At 33.2% G+C, this 20,038-nt stretch overlaps 2 protein-coding genes across 2 annotated transcripts; both read left to right on the top strand.

Moving 5' to 3' along the window:
• The first annotated feature begins 575 nt into the window (after positions 1 to 575).
• LOC132733078 (interferon-induced protein 44-like) lies at positions 576 to 4,681 on the top strand. The gene is made up of 3 exons (XM_060719668.1): positions 576 to 698; positions 2,580 to 2,644; positions 4,227 to 4,681. Exons 1-3 carry the CDS (start codon positions 674 to 676, stop codon positions 4,434 to 4,436), a joined length of 300 nt encoding a protein of 99 aa, XP_060575651.1. The 5' UTR covers positions 576 to 673; the 3' UTR covers positions 4,437 to 4,681.
• A 3,415-nt stretch (positions 4,682 to 8,096) lies between these two features.
• Positions 8,097 to 10,770, top strand: LOC132733080 (interferon-induced protein 44-like). The gene is made up of 3 exons (XM_060719675.1): positions 8,097 to 8,243; positions 8,496 to 8,673; positions 10,049 to 10,770. The coding sequence occupies exons 1-3, from the start codon at positions 8,157 to 8,159 to the stop codon at positions 10,330 to 10,332; spliced, it is 549 nt and encodes a 182-aa protein (XP_060575658.1). The 5' UTR covers positions 8,097 to 8,156; the 3' UTR covers positions 10,333 to 10,770.
• Positions 10,771 to 20,038: the final 9,268 nt, after the last annotated feature.

Here is a 20,038-nt window from a genome sequence, read left to right as displayed (position 1 = left end):
AGGCACAGATAAAATGATTTTTAAACAGTTTAGAAAACAGAAATAAACTCTTTCATTTTGCCCATGATAAAATAGAAGAAATATAAGCATCAACTAAATCATATGACGAGTAGATTCTTTGAAAAACATTGCTGTCTCATTCTTATTTTTTAATTAAGTATAAACCACAGACAACCATTTAAAATCAGCAAAGTAATATGTTACTTCATCGAAGATTTTTGCAAAAAAGAGATTGCGGATTAAATACTGTAGCAAAAAATACTGAAGCAACACTGCGGCCAAATATTGCACTAGATAAATTTCACGCCTTTTGCAAGTGAAAGCTTAATTCGATTCACACATTAAATGCCTTAATTCTTATTATCGTATGTATCTACTACCTACTACACCTTTTCACATCAATGCATTTCAATAATAAGCTTGTTAAGACAGTAAACAATAAACAACTTGTACATAGCCTGGAACTAATCAGTGCCTTAACAACCGTGTTGTTTACCAAATAGTGACATGAATTGTCAGGTGTGTTTTCAAAAACAATGCCAAATATGGGCATTTGCAAATATACACGTGATCATTGAATATAGCAACAAAGACTGTGTCACATGTAGATAACTATATTTATGCAAATACAGCTGCATCAGACTATTCTTTGCCCGTGTTTTAGGAAATCAAAATGGGAGACTCGAATTCGAAACCTGGTAAGATTTTTATTTCACAAAAAATAAACTTGTCTGCACCTGGTTACGTTTAAATGATAAATGATTACTAACTTTAGATTACTTTTTTATGTACGAAATAAAATCATATGTACATCTTATTACAAAACAAAGCGTACACACATAAAAACTGTTTTACAAGAGGGTTGTGCCAAAAGTTAGAACAGCACTTTAAAGTCTCAGCTACTTAAAAGCCGACTGTAATGCTATTTTAAAATAAGACTTAAAACAACGCATAAAGGAATACTTATTACATTTAAATATTTATTTCAATTCTTTCAATTGAAGAATTTAATCAAGGATATTTTTAGCACTTCAAATAAGATCAAAGCACTGAATGCACTAAATACGATGTAAAGAATGCTTAGCTTTATTAAACCTTCTCGGTTCTAGGTGATTCTGATTATATAGATAAATGTTTATATGAAAATTTTATAGCTTTTCATTATACTTTGGCAGATTTTTGCAACAGTTAAAATAAAAATAAAACGAACAAACACTATAACTCCAAGACATCTTGATTTCAATAATTTTACTTTTATTCATTTTTCAACATTTTCTTTTACTTCCAATTTATTTAAATTAATGATTGGTTGCTGCTCGTCATTTTTCATCTGAGTCACTAGTGTGTGTTACTGCATAATTATGTAATTAGAAGTCGACGAAACAGCAAAACTTCTATCAGGAGACTGGACGCCATGTTCCCTTATAAAATACTTCATCCTAAGAAAATATGGCAATTAGATTGCCAGTCCAGTACTTCGATTATTTATAGATAACGATGACGGAATTCGTTGCGAATGTCGAACTCTCAATGTCCATAATTGGTCGAGGGTTCGATATATCATTACCTGTTTCCATAAAAACATTACTTTACCTTTACCCAATTGAGTGTATTTGATTGCAATATAAAATTGCTACAGAGCATTAAAGAATATATTTTGATCTTAAACTAAGAAACATTTGAGTCTGTGGGTAAAGGCATTGCAAAGTTGTTTGTAGATAAAATTATACCTTCTTATCATAACATTTTAGTTGCAGTGGCTATTAGTCTGACAGATCACCAGTTAAGACGCGTATTGTCGTATGTATGCATTAAAAGTATGAAATACGCATCATAATTTAACTTTGTGCGTACGTGTTCAACTCGATTAAAGTGCGTAACTGGTCAAATAATTTCAAGACGGTAAACAAACATTCCTTAAAACAAGAAAATAATTGTCCGATAAGTGGTTGGTATCGGAACACACCAAACCTTTATGCATTTTAGCCAGATATATATATGTGGATCGTTTTGACGTATTTTGTATAATCTATTTATATAAAAATTCACACTTCATGTCAGTCATTTTCTTTTACAATTTGGTCCAATTAGTAGCATGTTTGTTGCAAGGGATAAAATCGGCTTTGGTCTGTTGATTTCGTTGATGATGGCCCAAAATGAACAGATGACTAAATAACCATTTTAAAAAATATATTATTGTTGGTAGCAGATTAAGCAGAGATGACTTCTGTCAAGTGATGAACTGATGAAAACGACTCTCTGCTGACGATAAACAAAGGTTAATTTTCTGAATGGAGCTGCGGCCTTGTGGTTAAGCTGTGGTTAAGCTGTCTGACTATCAACATAGGGATCATTAGTTTGAGCCCTGCTCGACTATGTTTCGTCATATGACTACAGTACTTGTTGGTTCCAGGAAGCGGACTCAAAATAGATTACGATGCAATAATTTGTTTTGCAATCGATCCAAAATGAATATGATTAAGTTTCAAATACCCTTAAAACAAAACTAAGGTCGTAATACCCTTTGGTCAAAAGCTTATCTATAATAATGGGAACTAATATTTGAATTTATTTCATAGGTCCACCGCCCCCTTCTCCTTTTACAAGTTCCCCATGGAGAACTACACCACCATGGACTGAAGATGTAAGATTTTTGTTTTCTCTGAAAAGATTCATTCAAAATCATCGCTATTATTCAGTATATCTTATAAAGCATCGTCAGAGTCGTTTTCAGATAATTTCCATTTTATTTTATATGTTTATCGATGTTTCTAAATTATTATCTCCCTTTTTACAATTTAAACATGAGATTAAAGCAAGTTTGTTTCGAAATTCTAAACTTGCACGTAGGTAACTGTTAATTTCATACTTGTTGTAATTATTTACTAGCCTAGTTTCTCTATGAAAATATATGTATCTTGTTAATCCAGTTGTTTTATGTTACGTTTACTCATACATTTGCACATGTTTTATTTAACTTATTGTAATTTGTAACGTTTCTTTTACGCGCCAAATGTGGCGTCTATTAACGTATACGTTTGTAGTGTACGTTTACGTGATATCCTTTATAAATGTATCAGCCGACGAAGCTAATAAAGCAAAACATGTATTGATATCGAAATCTGTGTTGGTTTTGATCTATTTGTCCAATCAATATCATAAACATTATTCTTAAACACTATTTTAAGCGCCTTTTTATTGTTTTTATCATTAAACATATGTTGTTTTTCATTGCTTTAGCTTTTGGTATATAAAAAGGTATATAGTACAAGGGATGGTCAAAAATAATTGAGATTTCTGTTTGTAACACAAATACATTCACTTAGATTTTGAAATTTCATTACACCAATTCAATCTCATACAGATCTTATGCAATATTTCCATTTCTGTGGAAACAAAACAAATGACTGTTACAAGGCAACGCGAGGTGATGATGTTCCACACAACCTCCATCCACTTTTTGTCCCTTCTTGGCATAGTGGCAGCTGTAAAAAGTTGTCCCGTATTTCACTTCAGTGTTGTTGTATTTTTCTGATCGTTCTGAATCATTGATGCCAACACTATAAAATGTTGAGAATTGAGTACCGCTCAAGCCCGTGCTAGGGAGCGTGAGGGATGTTGCACTTATTCATTATCTCTCATGTTCAGACTCAATCAAACCAAGTCTGCAATTATTATGTAATTTTGTTGTGATTAATGCTTCTGAGGGATCAATTGTTTCCAGAATTTTTTACTGCAGGTCAAATTCTTGTGTAGCATTCAAAATCTAAAACGCATTTTTTCTTAAAACATTAAAAATTGTCTAGCGTCAACACGAATGTGCCGACAGCTATGCTTGTTCCCAAAACAAAAAATAAATAACGTTTGTCATCACATTAGTGTATACATGTGTCAACACGGTAAACGTTATGTACGTGTGTATCAAATTTCATCTAGATATGTCTATCCGTTTAAGAGATATTAACCAACACTCGGGTTTTTTTTAATGACCCTCGTATATACAGAGTCTGCTATGTTCCACTAAAAGTATTGCATATTATTAACTCTTGATGCTTCAGTTACCTAAAAGCAACGATATTTCTACTGTTGTAATTAGCTTTGTGTTCATGCATTGAAAATGTTAGAAGCTTTACTTTAATGATTTAGAGAATTTTACATATTTTACTGTATTGTCAATTGAAATTTTATAACCAAAAGGATGTCGATTTATTTTATTTCTTTATCAGAGTGAATTGTCACTTCGTAAAGAAATTAAACAAATAAAACCGGAAGTAACCTGGAAACCTACTTTCCTCTTAGTTGGACCAGTGGGAGCAGGAAAGTCTTCATTTGTTAATGCAGTACTATCTGTTTCTAAAGGACACAAGGTTGATATTGCTGTAACTGAGAGTGGGAACAAAAGCTGTACAACCACTGTAAGTAAGCTTTTCATTTAAATCAATATAATGAAACGGACTTCTCATTATCGCCTCATTTTTGAGTACATTGTCCTTGAACATGAAATTTTATTTAGTTCAGGTCATTTATGGGGCAGATAACTTATACATACAAAAATGTCGTAATAGCGAGCATTCACAAAAAAAAGTAAAGTATATGTTTTCAACAGTATGAATCAAATGAATTACTTCCTATGTTGATACAGTATCGTATACAAACAATTATAAGCAAATTGTTTTAAATCCTGTATTGCGTAGGTGTTGCTGTATTAAAGTATTATCATTATTTGATAAAAAATAGCGAAATAGAATCCTTAAAGAACGCTCTAAGTATTATCATTATTTGATAAAAATAGCGAAATAGAATCCTTAAAGAACGCTCTAAGTATTATCATTATTTGATAAAAATAGCGAAATAGAATACTTAAAGAACGCTCGAAGTATTATCATTATTTGATAAAAATAGCGAAATAGAATCCTTAAAGAACACTCTAAGTATTATCATTATTTGATAAAAATAGCGAAATAGAATCCGATCGGTTTGATTGTGCCTGTTCATGAACTGTACTGGAAAATATAAACTACCGTCACTGGCTTAAACAGAATTCAACATTGAACACGAAATGGAATCAATTTGAATTTTGAAATCTACAGATGTGTTCACACGGCGGTTATCATTGTGATATGAAAGTGTCATTTCATGACTGACGGCGTATGATTCATCGAAATATGCATCGGTAAGAACATTTTCTGCTTTCTGATTGTTAAACTGCCATATGAGGACAATCATATTGAACGGTGAAATAGAGAAAAACAGAATATCTTAAGAACGCCCAAAAGAACAAAAATTGAAATGTTTCAGGATCGGTCTGATTGAGCCAGTTCATGATAATGTATCGGTAACGCTCAATTCTCAAAAAAAGTAGGGCAGTCTTTTTTATAATTAAGGTAGTTTCAATTTTGCATCATCATTGATTGGTCGATGATCATTACAATGGTCAAGTGTATTACTATTTCAACTCAAGTTTACAGCGACAAATTTTTTATATTTTACAAAAAAACGCAAATGATTTAAACCACATAAAGTCAGTCAACCGTGTACTTGTTAACGTCGATGGTTCGATTTTTGTTCTCAGAAAATTGAGTCCGACACATGAGTATAAATTCGGATGTCTCGAAGATTCAAGGCAAGTCTCGTAAATTTCGACATATCCGGACTTTGACTTACTTGACTTCGTTACAGCAGAGCATTATAGTTAATAAATAGTTGTGCGGCGTAATTCGTTCTTATAAATGGTCTCTGAATTGTTCACTCGTCTCTTTTAACATATATATGATTGATGCTATCAAAATCGTCATGCCTATTAGTGCCATTTCTGTGGAATATTTTTCTTTGTCCATGGACCCGATTTTTATCAATTTATCCCTTCGATTTACAGCTAAAAATAAATTTGGAGGCAAGAATTCCTTCCGATTCCTGTTATGTAAAGTCATATATTGGTTTCCAAGTCGGTAATTCGCCGTATGTCATATTTATGTATGAGAACGGGGACAATTTCCACGTATAAAAGCAGTATAATAAAAGACACTTACATTTGGTAATTTATTTCTTACATTTGTATCTTCTACAGGAAATGACTCATTATTTTGTAGTACACTCTGAATTATTTATAAATCTATTGTTGTCAAGATTTCGAAAGCTATACAGTCAGAAGATATGACCTTCACATTGTGAAAGTCCGAAAATCTATTTACGGTCATTTGTTTCGCGCTATGGTAATAAATAACGAACTGGAGAGTTTGCAGGAAATGAAATGCAAACATATTCAACGCATATAACAAAAAATCCTGAATTTGATCTTTTTGAAATTCGTCACAAATTTTTCATTCCTGTGTTCGCTCTACTTCCAATATTTATCTGTGACTTAGAATATAGCTACTGTATCTTAACTCCCAGGTATTAAAAGAAACATTTTTCTTAATTTGACATGAAAAAAAGCATGTAATATTACTATATTAGTCACTTTTGTTGCTATGTTTATATTCTGTTTGTAATATGTTGTTAAAATAATGGAAAAAATAGACTTTGTTCATTTTGACTACTGTTTTGTATGTTCCAAAGAAAATACATTTGAGCCGCGTCACGACAAAACCAACATAATGGGTTTGCGACCAGCATAGATCCAGACCAGCATGCGCATCCGCACAGTCTTATCAGGATCCATGCTGTTCGCTTTCTTACTCTATTACAAGTCGAACAGCATGGATCCTGATCAGACTGCGTGGATACGCAGGCTGGTCTTGATCCATGCTGGTCCATTATGTTGGTTTTGTCATGACACGGCTCATTTAATATTGTTATCTCTAGCAAGCCTACAAACGTTTATGATGAAAAATATCCTTCGTCCGCCAATTCATTTATGATATACATGTGCATTTCTGGTAAAATACAATTAACCATTAAAAAGTTTATAAGAATATCTGGTCATCAGATGTCTACTGGGTCATCGTCACTTGCTGCATTTCTTTCTTATATACCTTTTGATAATGTACACTAGTACTTAATCTAAAAAGAAAATGACCTGTGCTCAGGAATGATTTGGTAAGGCATGTCTGCAATGAGCGCATTTTCTTTGCGCCGAGCTTCTCAATTGCTGCATTGCAGCAACATTTGTACCCTAAAGAGATAAATGTGTCGCCGTCTAGGGGTGTGCCGCTTTGCCCCCCTTTTCCAACATGTCCGCTCAATGAATCCTATACTCCTCGAAAGATTTTACCGGCTCAAAAATAATGCATTTGAATTTTATAGCTATACTATGCTCATATTTGGGTAAAATACTTTTATTGCTGAAATCTATTGAATTCTAGTAAATTCTTCCTGATTAGGAAGCTACACTCCATTTTACATGTCAAATTAATTTGGTCTATTTTTTAAAAGACATAATGTGAACATACTGTGATTGCCTGCACTGTGTAGAGTTTAAAACATAACATATCTTCTCTGTGTGTTTTCGAAAAATGATTATTTTACATTTCAAAAGTGACTGTGTAGTTATTATCATCATTTTGTTATTGTTGTTGTTGTTGTTGTTACTGTCTGTTGTTTTGTTTTTAAAATTTCAAATTTGAGAATAATATGTCTTTTATATGTCAGAATCCGTCCGTCTCCATCGTGCCCGATATATAAATCCTGTAGATATTGATTTTTTAACATGTCTCAGATGACAAAGCATAAATATGGATTTATTTACAGTTTTTGATGGTTTTCTACTTCCAATTTAAACCCAACATACAGTTATGACTTGAATTTAAATAACAAAAGCTATTCTAATTCCGAGTAAAACAGTCTTCGAACACTAAGATTGGATCTCATGAAACCGTCAAATTTTATCAAACTAAGATTAATTCACTTAATATGAATCACATCTGATTAACATTAAATCTCCCGCCTTTAAGCAGTTAAGAACCTTAGTTTTTAATTGTGTGGTGCTACAACAGACTAGTTTACAGTAAAATATTTTAAAGAGAATAAAATCATTGCAGTTGTTATTTCTTGATGAATACAATTTCTGGTGACAATGCTAATTAAAATATTAAATCCGTGCATAAAAGTGCATAGTTTAAATAAAACTTCTTTTTCTTTTTGTTTTGTATTGCTCATTTCAGTATGAAAAACATTCAGATACTTCCTTACTCAAAAACTTTCGCCTAAGGGACTGTATGGGGTTAGAACAAAGTGCTGAGGAAGGATTTAATGTTGCTGACATGGTTTCTCTTCTTAAAGGGCATATTAAGGATGGCTATACGGTATTTTATGAATTAAAGTATGATATTAATTTCCCTTATCATAAATGTTCTTTTATTTTTTCGGCTAAAAGTTAGAGACAAATAATGGACTAATGCGTTTGGCAAAAGAAAGAAACAATTTTATACGGATGAGTACAATAATCATGTTCGGCATAGACTGTTAACATTTTCTTTTTATTATTCTTACCATGATTTTATTATTGATTGTAATTAACAATATTGTAAAATTGCTATATTATTTCCAAATATCAGTTTAACCCAAGAAGTCCAATTTCACCGGAAAACAAAGACCACTGGCGTGTTGGACCGAAGTTCGAGAATCAGGCTCATTGTGTTGTTTTTGTAGTTGATGCAAATGCCATGCACTCTGGCATTCCTCAGGCCTTTGTCAGGAAAATTAGACAAATACAAGAGGCGGTGAAGCAATTACGTAAGTAATGACGAAATGTATCTTCCGAAAAGATGTACTTTCCATCGATGTACTCTGGGCTTACTGATATTGACTTATATTTTTTTATAAGTGACATTACCATTAGTAAGATCAATCACAATACGGTGATATTGAAGTTGAACTTAATCATTACTTTTTTGCATAAAGTCATTTAAATAAGGACATCAGTGTAAATATGGTCTTTTCATACAATATTCAAACATAACTCGTGATTTTGTCACTATACGCAAAGAAGAAAGAATAGCAATGAACACCATTTACTGACTACATATACATGCGTCTGCTCAATTAATACATGCTCTCCTTTCCATTAGAAGGACCAACAAAGACAACAACAATAAAACAATTTATTGATACTTCCTTTCTTATTTTTTCGGTCAAAGACCATCTAAAATCAGTTTAACTTCCCTTTTATTTACGAGGAAGACATGAATATTAGTAGAATTTTCCATGCTTTTTAAAAACTACAAACTGTAAATTTGGAATCTCAGTGCCCATTCTAAAAAAGTAAATTAATATAAAGCATCTTTTTGAAATGTTTTACGTATCTTGTTTTCAATTAATCTTAAGATGTTCCGGAAACAACTTTTCTATTTAAATTTCTTAGATTTTCAGTTCTTTTACTTTCTCGTTTTTTTCCAGATAATAAATGTTCTGTACAACCATGTTTTCTCCAGCAAAACTTTTTACATTGCTTCTAAAAATATCATTATTGTAATATAAATTTGTCCAAAATAACGAAACCAGCAATAACGTTCACGATCCCGAATACTAATGTGCACAAAAACTATTAAAAAACACATTAAAATTATCCGTCACTCTCAGTTATTAAAGTAAAATGAGTGATAAGTGATTTTTAATTTAAATCAAAAATTATTATTTTTATATATGTTTACATATTTTTTTTTTTATATAACGCAAATGATAAAATGGTATGATATTTGTTATTGTTTTTAAAGTTTTTTTAGATAACTCTAGATTACTTGCGGGTTTCTTTCGTAAAAAAGTGTCTTTGGGTATTTCCTATAGGGTTGCTCTTCCATGGATTTAGTTTCGAGAAAAACTCATCTTAAAACCTTATTTCATTTATAAACTTTCTATTTAAGTTTGATTTGATTAAATATTAATGGCTTACGCATTTTTAAATCTAACATAACATTAATAATCACACAGTCATATTGCTTAGTAAATTCTTTTTCAGTCTTAACAAACATTCAAAACCCTTCTCATCATAACCCAAACCGGTGTGTCTATTTACAACGCTGATATAAAGAAAAAACATCTAAAATATTAAGATATTAGCATATGCTTTTATTTAAGTGCTTTCTGTTAAGATTTTTCATGTACGACATAGGTGTACCACGTGTTTTGATCTTGACAAAAGCTGACGTTCTTTGCCCGGAGGTTTATAAAGACACTGCAAACATGTTCCGAAGCTTTAGGGTTAGAGAGGCTGTTAAAACGGCAAGCGAAATTTTTAACATTCCCGAAGCATCCATTCATCCAGTTACGAATTATGAAGATGCTATAGAAATCAGTTGGAAAAGGAACATACCACTTCTCCTCGCCTTGAGACAAATTACACAGTATACAAATGACAGGATTGAAGCTATCAACCAACATAGCGATAGTGACTAAACATAAGTTGTGACAGGAGTAACTTATATATATTTGAAACTCATTTTTAAACTTTATATGGTAGTAGATTACTTTACATATTTATTTTTTAACTACGGTATAAATAACCGGTTGAAATCATTCATGGATCTTGCTTAAAATAAGTAAATACTTTTGTAATTCCCGTCAATGTGTGTTGTGTTTGTGAAAAGAAATAGGAATATATAATTTGAATATTCTTAAAAATATTCCTTGAAATATAATTGTTGATAGAGTTCTAAGTAATTAAGTATGAATTTTGACATTATTATAGTTGTTCTAGAACAATTTATTTACTTCTATATAACATATGTATTATAAGGTCATGTATTTCACACTTACCAGGAACATGCATAAATGTGACATATTTTTTTTGCGGTTTGTTGTCCAAAATAATTGACTTTGATTTTATTGTAAACTTTCAATATACATAACTCTTTTGAACAATTCATGGCACATAATTACTTTATAACATGTTTGTTTTGATTTCATACTTGAATATATTTTGCACATTTAGTGTTGCCTTGTGTTGCTTTTACATTTATAAACTATTTGAAATGTTTTAGGTTTATTTTACTCTGCTGCATTTAACAAAATAAAGAAATACTGTATATTATTTGTTTTGTTTGGAATTTTACGGCACGTCAACACATAACTGGCCATGTCGTGTCGAATGCTATAATACGCTTAAAATGTTATATTAAACTTTGTAAATGACATTAAAAATGAGCCAATTTCACCCTAGAATACAGGTTATCTCTTTCAAATAATCAAAGATGTTTTTTGATGGAATTGTATTAAATGTTCTTTGAGTGAATTTACACTATAAAATCTATTACGATCCTTTGAAAAATCATGACATTCAAGAAGAAGATACTTGACAGTAAAATTTGTCATTCGTGGGGAGATAAGAGTGGGTAATTTTAGTGTGTCCAATTCGGCATCGAAGAAGAACTGTTTGATCATGGCGGTTTGACAGAGATAGAGATTGTGACACATCAAGAGATGGGTTTATATCGTGAAGTTTATTAAAAACGGCATTGTCCCAATTCACTTTCCATTCAGATGATACGAGTTTATTTATAGCCGGTCTAAAATCACAAGCAGGTAACAATAAGTCAGTTTTTTGAAAATTTAATGATTGTTTATCTAAAGCATCTACTTTTTCATTTCCTCGTATATCTACATGACTTGGAATCCAATATAATTTAACATATTTTGTTTTAAGTATATCATGAAATCGTAAAAGAAGTTTCCTTATCATGATATTGTCCTTTTTTAATTTTTAATGGATATTAAAACAGAAAGTGAGTCAGAAAATATCACAAATTTCTCATGGGTATGCAGTACTATGTATGACAATGTCAAATCTATAGCTTTTGCTTCAGCAGTAAAAATTGATGCATTATCTAGTAACCTAATACTAGATGCAACATTATTTTCAAACACAGCCGCTCCTTCTTTGCAACCTTCTTTTGAACCGTCCGTATAAATATGTATACAATCTTTATGTTCTTCCCTAATTGCTAGAAACTTCTCTTTGAAATGTTCAAGTGAATTTGATGACTTTTTATATTTGAAAGGTTAATATTTATTTTCTGTGAATTTATAAGTCCAAGGTGGAATATCCTCATCGTCATTTTGAAGGATATTGTCTGGATTAATTTTAAGTTTATCTAAATCATCTTTTAAACAAAGGCCTAATGGTTTGATTTCTTTTGGTTTGGTAGTATAACTTGGTTTGAAAATAATATTTTTAGCTGGATTTTTGCTATTAGATGAAATTCTAGTTGCATATTGAACTGACAGCTTTTTTCGACGAAGATAAAGCGATGGTTCCACATTTCCGCAAATAGACTTTCTACAGGTGAGGTGCGAAAAACACCTAAAGCTAAACGTAAACTCTGGTGTTGTATGATATCTAGCATGTGAAGATATAATTTTCTAGCAGACCCATACACTACAGAACCATAATCTAATTTTGATCGGATAAGACTTGTGTATTATTTCAGTAATGTGGAAGAACTTGATCCCCATTTTATACTTGATAAAACCTTTAGTAAATTTAAAGCTGTCAGGCATTTACTTTTCAAATGTTTAATATGTGGTTTAAAAGAAAGTTTTTTATCATATATAATACCTTAAAACTTAGCTTCATCAACTACTGTAATTTTAGAACCAGATATGTAAAGTTCAGGGTCATTATGGTGTTTCCGCAATCGATAAAAATGAACACATTGAGCTTTTGACTTTGAAAATTTAAAACCATTTTCTACTACCCACTTTTGAATTTTATCTTAACTATGTTTAAGTTGCCTTTCAATTGTTCTCATACTTTTCGATCGCTAACAGATAAGAAAATTGTCTACATATAGAGAACAATCTATGCCTGGTGCAAGAGCCCTAGCAATTTTGTTTATTTTAAGGGCAAATGTGTAACAGAAAGTGTGCTTTCTTGAGGAACACCTTGTTCTTGTTGGTGGTCCTCAGAAAAAATTGAACCAAGTCTTACTTTAAAGTGCCTATCATTTAGAAATCCAGAAATGTAAAGAGGAGTCTGCCTTTAAGTCCAGCATCCTTTAGATCTTTTAGGATACCATATTTCCAAGTAGTATCGTTAGGCTTCTCAAGGTGAAAGACAATTGATATCAGGTGTTGCTTATTTACAAACGCTCCTCTAATAAGAGTTTCAAGTCGTACAAGATGATCGTTTGTACTTCGCTGTTAACGAAAGCCTGACTGAAAATTAGTGATAATTCCATTATTTTCTAGATACCAAACTAACCGATAATTTATCCTTCTCTCGAATGTTTTGCAGAGACAACTTGTTAGTAAAATTGAACGATAGTTTGTAGCGTCAGTTGAATCCTTTCCAGGTTTAGGGAAAGGAATAACCAACTCATTTTTCCAAGTGTTGGGAAATTTACAAGATACCCAAATTTTGTTATCAATTTCGAGAAAAAAGTCAAGATATTGGGATAGTAAATGTTTAAGATAATGGAAGTAAATTTCGTCCGGGCCTGCAGCACTGTTTTTTGCAGTTTTGATTGAATAAATTAAGTCATCAATAGAGAAAAGGTAAAGTTTCTGCAATATCCGTTTTTGTTTTGGCATATTTATCATCAATTTTGAAGTGAACAGTCGGACACTTTTTACACTTACCACTTATTTTTCGTTCTGCATCCCAGACTTTCCTTATAGGAATATTTGAATAAATATTTGAAACATATGATTGCCATGATTGGCGTTTAGATTGACGAATAAATCTTCTAGTTTTGGCACTAAATATTCTATAATTTTCAAGGTTTTCTGTTGTAGGGCGATGTACAAACTTTTTAAGTGAAGCTTCACGTATACGAACGGCCTTTTTACATTCATCTCTAAGCCATTGTTTTTTTATTTTGTTACTTTTATTACCTTTGTTAATGGAATAACTTTGCAGGCAATCGTATGTAATGCTGAAGAGAACGTTTCAGCTATATCAGCAGAAGTAAAATGTAACTCATTTTTGTTAGATCAATAGAACAGAGCCTAGTAAATGTTTCCCAATCTGCTTTCTTAAATTTAAAAATTTGACGTCTTTCATTTGGTATAGAGTCATTTGATGTTAGTAACCATGGATAATGATGACTGCCGTACTGGTCATCTAAAAGTTTCCAATCGAAGTCCAAGCATAAAGCAGAGTGGACAATTGAGAGGTCAATGCAAGAAAACGTACCTGTAACTGGATGTAAATATGTAGGTGATCCATAGTTTAATATAGAAAGCTGAAAGTTATCTATCAATTTTTCAGTTTGTAGATATACTGCGTCACATAGGATTATGAGCATTTAAGTCGCCTAAGTAAAGGGAAGGTGATGGTAATTGTCGAACAATACTTTCAAGTTCATCACTTGTTACCGTTATATTTGGAGGAAGGTATAGAAAACAAATTGTTAGAGGTCGATATAAGGTCACCTGCACATCTATAGCTTGTTATCTTGTGCTAAGTTTTAGTTCATTTTGAGGAACGCAATTTGCGATAGCAATGCTCGTACCATCTGATGTGCTTGCATTACTTGTGCATATAAGGTTATAAAGTGTTTAATCTTTTATAGAGATATTATCTTTAGGAGATAACATAGTCTCCATCCTCATCCTCCATCAATTCGGTGTCGTTGAACCGATTTTCTGTGTTGATTGGGATCCGCATAAGTTCGGTCTTCATAGCGTCTAGAACGAACTATTAACAATTTCAGAATAATGTCTGCTTGTTGTTTCCCAAGAGTCTGTCATTGCGGAATTTCTTCACAGATTTAGGCGTACCATTTAAAGCGGAAAGTTGTTTTTCTATAATGAAGGTGCTAAGTTCAGTGAGTGATTTGGAGCTGTTTGGTTTGTTTATCAGAAAACGGGAGAAAACTTCCATCAACTGAAATGTTACAAATTGAATCTTTTTGCGATTTTCGTTTTTTTATTGTGTATACATGATAAAAATATGAAAATTCGTCTCCCGGGTTCCCCAGCTACCTCGGACTCCAACATGGGGATGTGCTATAGAGACGGATATCCAGTCCCCGCACAACAAGGATACCAGTGAGATATACAGATTATATATAGATTGCAAATATTTAAAATTTACACAATTAGCCCATTAGCGACCGCCTTCTTTGATATGTTATACTGTTTTTATAATGCATATATGAAATATTGTTTTAACATAACGACACCCATAATTACAGTTTTAGTAGGAATTAAAGGTATACTAGAATCACAAGTGGGAATCAAAATTTAAACTTTTTTATAATAATTAATGTGCATTGAATTGATTTCATTTCGGGACCGTGTAAGTTCAATTAAAACTTCAAGTATTTTAGAAAAATATATCAAGGACAAGGCATGAACAGCCGATTGACCAAAAAGCCGGGCTCATTTGGTCACCCGTCTACCCTAAATCAGAGGCCAAAGCAGTGTGTTAGGAGTACTGGAGATCCCTGGGTATCCTTCAACTACCAGGACCCTCTTTTCTAGGTTACGGGACGCTGCCCACAACAATTAGGCAGTCAGGGTGTTGGCCATATGTCCGTCATACAGGCGCACAACAGCGCACCCCCATAAAGGACATATCTTACTCCTCCTCGCCACGTAGAGGTATCCAAAAGAGGTGGAAATACTGTATATGCCAAACAAAAGTCAAAACGTTGAAGGCTTTGATTGATTGGGCAAGTTGCGTTTCAAATGTCTTGAATTTACCTACAGATGTAGATAAGTTGTTTCTGGATGATCACATATATACCCGCTGCACGCAATAATGCCAAACTTTCCTTTTCAAAAGCTGATTTCCTTATTATTTTACTAATACTTGTTTGAATCACCAACTGCATAAAAGGTGATGTCTGATCCATTGTAAAGATTGACACACTTTGAAATTATGGAAACGAGCCATATTTATAATACTTTTACATGACACAATTTATCACAAAACAGTAAGCACAAATAAATGAAGATGAAATTAAAGAAGAATATTGATAAACCAGGCAGATATGTAACAGATATTTAATTTTTCACCTGATGCTGATTTTATCCGTTCAGAAATATAAAAAGGGTTCTAGTATTTTTTTAGGTTTAGAAATATATTGGGAAAAGTAGTCCAGCCCTATAAAAGACCAATTTAAATGCAAATCATCAAAAACGTCGCTCTTGTTTTCTGTAAGCATATTTCAAAGTTATTCAACTATAGTATTTTAAAAACATGGGCAAATGATAATTCAGCACTACAGGAGTACATCTTAATAAACTAGTAAGAGTCCAAAAAGATGATTTCGACTTTTTTTCAATGCACTGACAATATTTATTTCCGCGTAGGATTCGAACGAGAACTTATGCAAATTTGCCAAGTTTTGCATCTATCATAGGACACTTTTAAAAAGATGTCTACTAGAACTTAAAAATAAAGATATATGTACATACCTGATTCAAAACATGTCAATGGTGTTGTACTTTGTTATTTGTTTTTCATTTCTCACTGAGCTAGCAATGATATTATTCTGTAACTTACAATGGTATATTTCTTTGAAAATCATGTCAAATAGCTCGAAATTTTAAAATTCATAATCCTACACATTGATTATTACATATAGAGGTCTTATAACTTGTCTCATTTTCTATTGTTTGAAATTGATTGAAAGTTACCGTCGCAATAAATGTAACACACTTTGAAAGCAACTAGTATCGTTCGACCTTTATTCAAATAACATATATTATAAACTTTTTTAATGTTCGAGTGCAATATATTCAGGTAATTTTATTCAATAAGAAAGCATGAGTCAATACAGAAACTTGGACTTATTTTATTATGCCCCCATTTCGAAGAAAAGGGGGTATATTGCTTTGAAGTTTGCACTTGTCGGTCCGTCGGTCTGTCGGTCCGTCGGTCCGTAGACCAAATGGTTTCCGAGTGATAACTAAAGAACCCTTAGGCCTAGGAACGTCAAACTTGGTATGGTGATTGGTCATAACCAGTAGATGACCCCTATTCATTTTGGGGTCAAGGGGTCAAAGGTCAAGGTCACATTGACCTTGTAGGCAAAAACGGTTTCCGATCAATAACTAAAGAACCTTAAGGCCTAGGAACTTCAAACTTGATATGGTGATTGGTCATGATCAGTCGATGACCCCTATTGATTTTGGGGTCAAGGGGTCAAAGGTCAAGGTCACATTGACCTCTTGGGTAAAAACGGTTTCTGATCAATAACAAAAGAACCCTTAGGCCTAGGAACTTCAAACTTGGTATGGTCATTGGTTATGCCCAGCAGATGACCCCTATTGATTTTGGGGTTAAGGGGTCAAAGGTCAAGGTCACATTGACCTTGTAGGTAAAAACGGTTTCCGATCAATAACGAAAGAACCCTTAGGACTAGGAACTTCAAACTTGATATGGTGATTGGTCATGATCAGTAGATGACCCCTATTGATTTTGGGGTCAAGGGGTCAAAGGTCAAGGTCACATTGACCTCTTGGGTAAAAACGGTTTCTGATCAATAACAAAAGAACACTTAGGCCTAGGAACTTCAAATTTGGTATGGTGTTTGGTTATGACCAGCAAATGATCCCTATTGATTTTGGCGTTAAGGGGTCAAAGGTCAAGGTCACATTGACCTTGTAGGTAAAAACGGTTTCCGATCAATAACGAAAGAACCCTTAGGCCTAGGAACTTCAAACTTGATATGGTGATTGGTCATTATCAGTAGATGACCCCTATTGATTTTGGGGTCAAGGGGTCAAAGGTCAAGGTCACATTGACCTCTTAGGTAAAAACGGTTTCCGATCAATAACTAAAGAATCTTTAGGCCTAGGAACTTCAAACTTGGTATGTTGATTGGTCATGACCAGCAGATGACCCCTATTGATATTGGGGTTGAGGGGTCAAGGGCAAGGTCACATTGACCTTGTAGGTAAAAATGCTTTCCAATCAATAACTTAATAAACCCTTAGGCCTAGGAACTTCAAACTTATGGTATGGTGATTGGTCATGACCAGCAGATGACCTATTGATTTTGGGGTCAAGGGGTCAAAGGTCAAGGTCACATTGACCTTGTAGGTAAAAACAGTTTCTGATCAATTAACTGAAAACGCTTAGGCCTAGGAACTTCAAACTTTGTATGATGATTGGTCGTGACCAGCCGATGACCCCTATGGAGTTTTGGGTCAAGGGGTCAAAGGTCAAGGTCACATTGACCTTGTAAGTAAAAACGGTTTCTGATCAATAACTTAAGAACCTTAAGGCCTAGGAACTTCAAACTTGGTATAGTGATTTGTCATGACCAGCAGATTACCCCTATTGATTTTGGGATCAAGGGGTCAAAGGTCAAGGTCACATTGACCTCTTGGGTAAAAACGGTTTCTGATCACTAACTAAAGAACACTTCGGCCTAGGAACTTCAAACTTGGCATGGTGATCGGTCATGACCAGCAGATGACCCCTATCGATTTTGGGGTCAAAGGTCAAGGTCACATTGACCTTGTATGTTAAAACGGTTTCCGATCAATAACTAAAGAACCCTTAGGCCTAGGAACTTCAAACTTGGTATGGTGATTGGTCATGACCAGCAGATGACCTATTGATTTTGGGGTCAAGGGGTCAAAGGTCAAGGTCACATTGACCTTGTAGGTAAAAACGGTTTCCGATCAATTAACTAAAAACGCTTAGGCCTAGGAATTTCAAACTTTGTATGATGATTGGTCGTGACCAGCAGATGACCCCTATTGCGTTTTGGGTCAAGGGGTCAAAGGTTAAGGTCATGACCAGTAGATACTTGATAACCCTTATAAATTGTTTGATCACTGGGTCAGAAGTCATGCATAATAACCTTATCACATGACTAATTGGTTGCTGATAGGGGGCATACATGTTTTACAAACATATCTTGTTATCTATTGAACTTACATACTACAAACCGTCAACATGACAGAAGACGCTCAGTCAGTGGCATTCTAGACATTACTAATTTATTCAAGTTTCGAAGGTTGGGAAGGTACCATTGAAGGAATGAATGCTTGTTATAGCGGTCAGCATTTTCACCTCGTCCCAGTTATGTGCGTATAAAAACAATATCATGTCGAATGCATAACTTGTCGTAGATTAGAATAAGATAACCGGTTACAATTGAAGCTTTTATACAGCGACGATCACCTGTTGTAAAAAAATATGATGAACATGATCAATAAGGAAAGGTGGCGTTCAATGAACGCCACCCCCACAAGACCAAGCAACAAGAACCTCTGGCAAGGACCCAATGAAGTCTCGAAACAAAAACAGGAAAGGGTCCAAGGCAGAGCACGGACAGGCTTATCACTAAAATCATACATTAGAAGCAATAATAATAACCGACAAGAAAATCAATGAAACAAATAAATGATTGATTAATAGACCCACAAAGTAAAAGGACAAATGGGAAGGGAATAGAAGATTTGGGGAAATGGAGGGGTCAAAATCAAAGAAACAAAACGAGGGGCAAAAGGGACGATACATATCAAAGACGAGAAATCAACAAGGGACAAAAACAAAAGTTCATCTTAAATATAAATGTCACGTTCTAGAAGTGTCTCAGAAAAAAAGCAAATGTTTGTAAAAACTAGGACACTTGTTTGAAACTATTGGGAATATCCCATTTTGTAATGTAAAAGCCATACAGTGCCTTTTCTGTAAAATCAATTAACATGGAACTATTTTCTCCTAGACTGCAATTAAAGTTAATACAGCGTAAACAATAATGTCGCTCTTTGACCTCGCGTCACATCTTAAGCATTACTAACATGTTTGTTTTAACAAGGTAAATGATTGTCTACAGAATTGGAGAAATATCCATTATACGGTATTTTTTGATAGATAGAGAAAATCTTTGCATTGGCCTTCGTAATGTTTTGATTGGCAATAAACTCATCAGATAGACTTTGGTCAATGTTGTTTGAATTGTCGTTTTAGTTTTAGTTTTTAATTATTGTATCGGAAATCATTTTATTGCAGCACAAATGTTTTAATTCAGATTGTTTCTCCGACTTACCCATTACAATAACTTTATAACTGATTCCCTAATTATTTTTTCGATTTAATTTGATATTGGATTAATTCTAGGTTAGCCTCTTGTTGTTGTTTTCTTTCTAAACAGATTTACTTCTTTTTCATTAGAACCCTTTAATTGAATCAATA

The sequence above is a fragment of the Ruditapes philippinarum genome, unplaced genomic scaffold (assembly GCF_026571515.1).
Source record: "Ruditapes philippinarum isolate M1 unplaced genomic scaffold, ASM2657151v2 ctg1808_1_1_1_1, whole genome shotgun sequence".
Lineage (NCBI taxonomy): Eukaryota > Metazoa > Mollusca > Bivalvia > Venerida > Veneridae > Ruditapes > Ruditapes philippinarum.
The sequence above is the reverse complement of the archived record's forward strand: the minus strand, read 5'-3'. Positions and strand labels throughout refer to the sequence as shown.